The sequence below is a fragment of the Salmo salar genome, chromosome ssa18 (assembly GCF_905237065.1).
Source record: "Salmo salar chromosome ssa18, Ssal_v3.1, whole genome shotgun sequence".
Lineage (NCBI taxonomy): Eukaryota > Metazoa > Chordata > Actinopteri > Salmoniformes > Salmonidae > Salmo > Salmo salar.
Genome location: NC_059459.1, coordinates 25,606,785 through 25,615,162, shown reverse-complemented (window position 1 = coordinate 25,615,162; position 8,378 = coordinate 25,606,785). Strand labels below are relative to the sequence as shown.

The window sequence follows — 8,378 nt, the reverse complement described above, 5'->3', positions numbered from 1 at the left end:
GGTCGAGGTGTCAAGGATCAGGGCTGTCCAGCTGATCTCCTATGTGAAGGTGGTAAAGAGAGTCGAGGGGGCAAGTGGCGACGGCGCTGAAGAGATGGTGGTGATGCTCCACGGCCCATTATAAATGTTCCTTGTCAGTCAATAGACCTGGATACACTCATTGTGAAGATGGTGGATTTTGTAGCGTTTATTAACACTGTTATAAATGCTATTGCTCAAGTGTCCAAGAAATCCAAGAAGCTTGACATCATTGGGTCTGTGACTGAAAAAGTATTTGGGGTTTCAAGATTTCACAGCAGAAGCACTGCAAGGACTACTGTCTCTGGAAGATGGCACAATGCTCCTTGTGAGCCTGTGTAGGAACCTGATGATATGTTATTATATATATATTTTACAGAAAAGCAGGTTGATTTTGATTGGTTAAATTTGAATTTTCTTTATCGTTTTGTATGAATATTTTTCACACACATTTTTTCCTTTTTGTGGATCCTTATTATCCACCCGTACAGTAGGTGGCGGCATGCACATCCAATTGTTGCGAACGCCGTTATACCAGAGAAGAAGAAAAACAAGATTCTGAGAAGTACAGGGGGTTCTTGTTAAAAATGGTAAGGGTTAAGGTTAGTGTATGGTTAGGGTAGGGGTTAAGGTTAGAGTTTAGGGCACAGGCGTCCCAAGGATCTCGGATAGGGCTAACCAGTACAGGGACAACAGCGCGCATTCGTGTACTGTCTCTTTAAATGCGTAATTTTGCTCTGCTCATGCTCGGAGCTTTGTCCAGGAGTTTCCCTGTCGAAAACCAGCTGTGCGATTATCATCACGTGAGGAGGGGAGTCGTGTTGTTATTCATCGGTGAATATCGCTTTCTCTGACAAGGATTACAATAATTTTTATGCAAATAAGCGTCATTATCTTCAGTGAAGGGGTCTAAACTGAAAGTGGGAAAAAGCGGAACGGAGAACGGTCAACTTGATCTATTTGTCGGGGTTGCTGCATTCTCCACCGCAGCGAACAACATCCACAACCGACTCTTGCAATGGAAATTGGGATCCAGAACTAACATCCCAGGATCAATCCTGTGACCTTTTATTTTCTTCCAGTTTTTCGGGAAGCATTAGGATGGTGAACTTGAAAATTGCTTGGAAAATACTTAATTTAGAATACAACTTAGAAAATACACCGATTTTCTTTGGTTTTTAAAATGGCTTCTTAGCCTCTGGGAATAACGCTGTGAGCATTCATTAACGTTAGTTCAAGAAAGTTTAATAGGAGTGCATAAAGTCAGTGCACATTTGCAGGCTTTGTTGTCTGATGAGAGATGCTTTAGTTGCGGGACTCCAGCAATATGCTCAGACTCAGCTATGCTTCTATAGCCAATAAATAAGCCAATTTGAATGTTTGAGTGTATTTAGCTTCATGGCTAGGCTATCCCACGCCTACACCAAACCTTTGCTTACAAAGTATTTATTACCGATAAGTGACATTTTAATTGAATCACTCAATCTGTGAATAAGGGAGTCTTAACCAGAAAAGGAGACCTTTACCTGTTTCTAAAGTAAAATGGGAGGGGACTGCCGAGGAATGCATCTATGCACATGGACTAGATATCCAAATATGCGACTCCAGGACATCAAAATATATTTAGGGGCATTCCTTATGCTGTACTTGGTGTTTTACACCGAAGCCACAGTCTCCAAGTCCTGTGATAAAAATTGCTTTTCTGGGAAATGCATCAATGGAACTTGCGTCTGTGACCAAGGATGGGTTGGAGCCCAGTGTCAACACTGTCAGGGAAGATTCAAGTAAGTATCCGCAAATATACTGTTTCAAAGTAACATGCTAATAAGGTATTGAATTGTTTGATCCAGGCTACTTTCTAACCAGTGTTCAAAGACAAAGTCTACTTTCTCTTACGTTTGCTACGTTAAGTTAAAGTCCACAATACATGATTACAACCTCGCTCGGTCGGAAGTAGCCTATTATTGACTCGCAGCTAATCGAAGACAGTACGGTATGAAGATAGGCTAAAACTGCTTCTCCAATACATGTCATGGCGACGTTGGCAAGCTAAGCTGATGCGTAGAAAGACGTCATCGTGTCTATAAAGGTCGTCTCGCGCCCAATTGCGCATGTGTAGGCCATCAAATCACAGGTACTCCTTCGATATAAAGTTGTTTTTGACGAAAATTAAAACGTGTCCGTTTGTCACTTTCACGAGGTTGGAGTAATAACATGTTCAATTACTTAAGACATTGGCTCGAATCTAGGTTGTGCCTTTTAGATTTCGAGAAAATGAACAACTAAAGGAAGAATTTTTCACTTTTCTCATTGACTTTTCAAACCCTGGCCTGGTTCGTTTCGCAAGCGTTCCCGGAAGTCTCGCGATGTTGCTCCTCTGGGTTTAGAAACTATGCGCGGATGCTTATGAATCACCAAACAATATCAAGAACCGTGACACCTTAACCCGGCGCATTCCTTTGTTATTGCTCTCTGCCACGCTACAATATAACGCCTTTACATTCAATTCAAGGGTGGTAATTGTACAAATGATTATCTTTGTGTATTCATATCGATTTCCCAATCAAATATCCCTGGCAACAGTCACCTTAGACTCAACAGACAAATATACAGTATGTAATGGATAGTAGACTAAGCCGTGTTTTTTTTGTGGTGCTTGTCGTTGGGGCTTGCTATTGCTGGCAATTCATGGCTGACTACCTGTATAGATCAAGTGGAAAATGGTGAATTCCTACTCAATGTTAAGTGTTGTGATTGCCAGTGTTAGGGAAGCTACTCTTAACATATAGTTTACCAAGCTACCAGTTACTTCACACTGGAAGAAGTTAAGCTACTCTTTAAAAAAATATTAGTTTACTTAACAAAAGTTACTTTGAAAAAATAGTTCTACATCCAAACTACGTAATGATGAAATATCACATCTAAATCTGAAATTTCATTGATTGCAATTTGTAGTCTATCTAGCCGACTTAACACAAAAACGATGTTTCAAGTGAGATTGGTAGGTCTAATGCCGAAAGAGAAAGGACATTTTCTGTCATAAAATGTAGTGTGTAGTTCAAGTAGTTAGCTACACCGCTAAATGGTTAAAAAAAAAAAGTAATTAACTACTGAAAACACTACCAAGATTCGAATTTAGTTCAACAACCACCAAGCTACTGCAAAATGTAGTTACATTACCTGTTGAACTACATGTAGTTCACTACTCCCAAACACTGGTGATTTTGATAATGAACGCATTACTTATTGCTGGCAGATTGAGTTTGAGTGTGTAAACTATATTATAACTGGTCCACTATATTATAAACTGGTACACATGATTGGAAATAGTGAATATGTAGGCTTATTTGATTATGTTCAACCATCCCTGAGTCAGAGTTGCTTTAGGGGAGGGTCTACTGATTCTTTTCCTTTAGTACAGGCCTTGATTGATGGCCTGTATTGGCCTAATGTGAGGAGCTGAGGTCATCTCCCCTCTTGTCAGAAGGGAATCAGCACCTTAATGCCATCATGCAGCTACTTTCACACCTTGACCATCTGTCAACATCCTCTGGACTCGCAATTTAAAAGAAAAGGTAGACACTACTGGGTCACACTTGTCAAATCTGGGTTGAATTGTGTTAAAACCTGTATGTCCATCATCAGGATGCAAATAACAGCACATTTTAATCCCTTAGATTAAATCTATTCAGGAAATTGGTCACACTTAACATTAAATTGCCCAGGCAGATGTGGTTACATGGAATTTCTATTTATTTGATGCACTAAATTAGCAACAGGTGAAGTCCTTTCATACAAAGTTGTGGAACTATTTCAGTGCTGCAATATTACTTAGACCTATCTGCATTACTTTGTAATTACTTTGTAACTACTGTGAAATAAGTAATTACTGTCATATTTCTAAAATACCAATCATATATATATATATATGAGAACTAAAGACAACTTAATCTAGTCTAATATAAATGTAATCCATGTTCAGCAGAGGATATTCTTTACCTCAATCTTTTGGGATTTTAAGGGTCATGGATCCAGTTTTATGTGGGACTAGTAATGTTTTTTGGAGGGTAAATGGGGATGTGCAGGTAGGATGGTTAAAAATAGTGTATTGCCAGGTCATGTGAGAATGGGAACTAGATCTAACCTGAGTGTGGGGCACTGAAGAGGGATTTTAGGTAGCAATTTAGAAACAACTTCTCTGGTTTTAAACTGCCTATGTGGCATTGATATGAGTCAGAAACATTCATTCTAGTGTCAAAATGTACTACAAAGTGTAAATAGGAAAATGTTGGTGATAAAGTCAGTGTCATCTAAAACTGAGTTTTGTGAGTATGTCACAATTTACTGGAGGGTTGAGTATGGATTACCCATTGCTGACTAACACGAGAGAAGCAGCTGTGCTGATTGCGCTCTATCAGCTGCGCACGCTATATCCAATCATAGCAGCCAGAACCTCCAGATAGTGAGACAGACCTGCCCATTACGCGGCACCTCATGTCGCTGATGTCATGTTGAACTCTTGGTCCTAGGCCCTGTATTTTTTATTTTATTAATTTATTTCACCTTTATTTAACCAGGTAGGCAAGTTGAGAACAAGTTCTAATTTACAATTGCGACCTGGCCAAGATAAAGCAAAGCAGTTCGACACATACCACAACACAGAGTTACACATGGAGTAAAACAAACATACAGTCAATAATACAGTAGAAAAATAAGTCTATATACAATGTGAGCAAATGAGGTGCGATAAGGGAGGTAAAGGCAAAAAAGGCCATGGTGACAAAGTAAATACAATATAGCAAGTAAAACACTGGAATGGTAGATTTGTAGTGGAAGAAAGTGCAAAGTAGAAATAGAAATAATGGGGTGCAAAGGAGCAAAATAAATAAATACAGTAGGGGAAGAGGTAGTTGTTTGGGCTAAGTTATAGATGGGCTATGTACAGGTGCAGTGATCTGTGAGCTGCTCTGACAGCTGGTGCTTAAAGCTAGTGAGGGAGATTAGTGTTTCCAGTTTCAGAGATTTTTGTAGTTCGTTCCAGTCATTGGCAGCAGAGAACTGGAAGGAGAGACGGCCAAAGGAGGAATTGGCTTTAGGGGTGATCAGAGAGATATACCTACTGGAGCGCGTGCTACAGGTGGGTGCTGCTATGGTGACCAGTGAGCGGAGATAAGGGGGACTTTACGTAGAAGGGTCTTGTAGATGACCTGGAGCCAGTGGGTTTGGCGACGAGTATGAAGTGAGGGCCAGCCAACGAGAGCGTACAGGTCGCAGTGGTGGGTAGTATATGGGGCTTGGTGACAAAACGGATGGCACTGTGATAGACTGCATCCAGTTTATTGAGTAGGGTATTGGAGGCTATTTTGTAAATGACATCGCCGAAGTCGAGGATCAGTAGGATGGTCAGTTTTACGAGGGTATGTTTGGCAGCATGAGTGAAGGATGCTTTATTGCGAAATATGAAGCCAATTCTAGATTTAACTTTGGATTGGAGATGTTTGATGTTAGTCTGGAAGGAGAGTTTACATTCTGACCAGACACCTAGGTATTTGTAGTTGTCCACATATTCTAAGTCAGAACCTTCCAGAGTAGTGATGCTGGACGGGCGGGCAGGTGCAGGCAGCGATCGGTTGAAGAGCATGCATTTAGTTTCACTTGTATTTAACCTCTATGGGCTAGGTGGGACGCTTGCGTCCCACCTACTCAACAGCCAGTGTAATCCTGTGGCGCGATATTCAAATACCTTAGAAATGCTATTACTTCAATTTCTCAAACATATGACTATTTTACACCATTTTAAAGACAAGACTCTCGTTAATCTAACCACACTGTCCGATTTCAAAAAGGCTTTACAACTAAAGCAAAACATTAGATTATGTCAGCAGAGTACCCAGCCAGAAATAATCAGACACCCATTTTTCAAGCTAGCATATAATGTCACATAAACCCAAACCACAGCTAAATGCAGCACTAACCTTTGATGATCTTCATCAGATGACACACCTAGGACATTATGTTATACAATACATGCATGTTTTGTTCAATGAAGTTCATATTTATATCAAAAACCAGCTTTTTACATTAGCATGTGACGTTCAGAACTAGCATACTTCCGCTGAATTTACTAAATTACTCACGATAAACGTTCACAAAAAACATAATTTATTTTAAGAATTATAGATACAGAACTCCTCTATGCACTCGCTATGTCCGATTTTAAAATAGCTTTTCGGTGAAAGCACATTTTGCAATATTCTGAGTAGATAGCCCGGCATCACAGGGCTAGCTATTTAGACACCCACCAAGTTTAGCACTCGCCAAAATCAGATTTACTATAAGAAAAATGTTATTACCTTTGCTGTTCTTCGTCAGAATGCACTCCCAGGACTTCTACTTCAATAACAAATGTTGGTTTGGTTCAAAATAATCCATAGTTATATTCAAATAGCGGCGTTTTGTTCGTGCGTTCAAGACACTATCCGAAGTGTAAATAAGGGTCACGCGCACGACGCATTTCGTGACAAAAAAATGATAAATATTCCATTACCGTACTTTGAAGCATGTCAACCGCTGTTTAAAATCAATTTTTATGCCATTTTTCTCGTAAAAAAGTGATAATATTCCGACCGGGAGTGGTGGTTTTCGTTCAAAGAGAGAGAAAGTAAACATTGAGTCGACTCGGGCACGCGCCCCGTCCCATTGTTCTCAGATCGGCCACTTACAAAATGCGCTAATGTTTTTCAGCCATGGGCTGCAAAGCCACGATTCAGCTTTCTGGCGCCTTCTGAGAGCCTATGGGAGCGTTAGAAAATGTCACGTCATGCCAGAGATCCCCTGTTTTTGTTAGAGATGATCAATAAGGTGATGAAATGGTCAGAGCGCTTCCTGTTTGGAATCTTCTCAGGTTTTGGCCTGCCAAATTAGTTCTGTTATACTCACAGACACCATTCAAACAGTTTTAGAAACTTTAGGGTTATATGCATATTCTAGTTAGTGGGCAGGAGTAGTAACCAGATTAAATCGGGTATGTTTTTTATCCGGCCGTGCAAATACTGCCCCCTATGCCCAACAGGTTAAGAGCAGTTGGAGGCCACGGAAGGAGAGTTCTATGGCATTGAAGCTCGTCTGGAGGGTTGTTAACAGTGTCCAAAGAAGGGCCAGAAGTATACAGAATGGTGTCATCTGCGTAGAGGTGGATCAGAGTCTCACCAGCAGCAAGAGTGACATCATTGATGTATACAGAGAAAAGAGTTGGCCCAAGAATTGAACCCTGTGGCATCCCCATAGAGACTGCCAGAGGCCCGGACAACAGGCCGTCCGTATTTGACACATTGAACTCTATCAGAGAAGTAGTTGGTGAACCAGGCGAGGCAATCATTTGATAAACCAAGGCTATTGAGTCTACCGTTGAGGATGTGGTGATTGACAAAGTCGAAAGCCTTGGCCAGGTCAATGAATACGGCAGCACAGTATTGTTTCTTATCGATGGCTGTTACGATATCGTTTAGGACCATGAGCGTGGCTGAGGTGCACCCATGACCAGCTCTGAAACCAGATTGCATAGCGGAGAGGGTGCGGTGGGATTCGAAATGGTCGGTAATCTGTTTGTTGACTTGGCTTTCGAAGACCTTAGAAAGGCAGGGTAGGATAGATATAGGTCTGTATCAGTTTGGGTCAAGAGTGTGTCCCCCTTTTGAAGAGGGGGATGACCGCAGCTGCTTTCCAATCTTTGGGAATCTCAGACGACACAAAAGAGAGGTTGAACAGGCTAGTAATAGGGGTTGCAACAATCGGCAGATCATTTTAGAAAAAAAGGGTCCAGATTGTCTAGCCCGGCTGATTTGTAGGGGTCCAGATTTTGCAGCACTTTCAGAACATCAGCTGACTGGATTTGGGAGAAGGAGAAATGGAGAAGGCATGGGCGAGTAGCTTTGGGGGGTGCAGTGCTGTTGACCGCGCTAGCGGTAGCCAGGTGGAAAGCATGGCCAGCCATAGAAAAATGCTTATTGAAATTCTCAATTATAATGGATTTATCGGTGGTGACAGTTTCCTATCCTCAGTGCAGTGGGCAGCTGGGAGGAGGTGTTCCTATTCTCCATGGACTTTACAGTGTCCCAGAACTGTATATTGGTTTCTGACTTCCCTGAAAAGTTGCATATCACGGGGGCTGTTCGATGCTAATGCAGAACGCCACAGGATGTTTTTGTGTTGGTTAAGGGCAGTCAGGTCTGGAGAGAACCAAGAGCTATATCTGTTCCTGGTTCTACATTTCTTGAATGGGGCATGCTTATTTAAGATGGTGAGGAAGGCATTTAAAAAAAATAACCAGGCATCCTCTAATGACGGGATGAGGTCAATAT

General features: G+C 41.3%; 1 protein-coding gene across 3 annotated transcripts in view; it reads left to right on the top strand.

Annotated features, from left to right (window-relative positions):
* The first annotated feature begins 581 nt into the window (after positions 1-581).
* The window catches only part of LOC106577124 (attractin-like protein 1), a 355,235-nt gene continuing 347,438 nt past the window's right edge, over positions 582-8,378 (top strand). For 2 of the 3 annotated variants that reach the window (XM_014154875.2, XM_014154874.2), the window contains exon 1: positions 582-1,802. In XM_014154875.2, coding sequence (XP_014010350.1) covers positions 1,561-1,802 — 242 coding nt within the window. In that variant the 5' untranslated portion in view covers positions 582-1,560. The remainder of the gene's footprint in view (positions 1,803-8,378) is intronic. The other variant, XM_014154877.2, reaches the window with a different exon arrangement.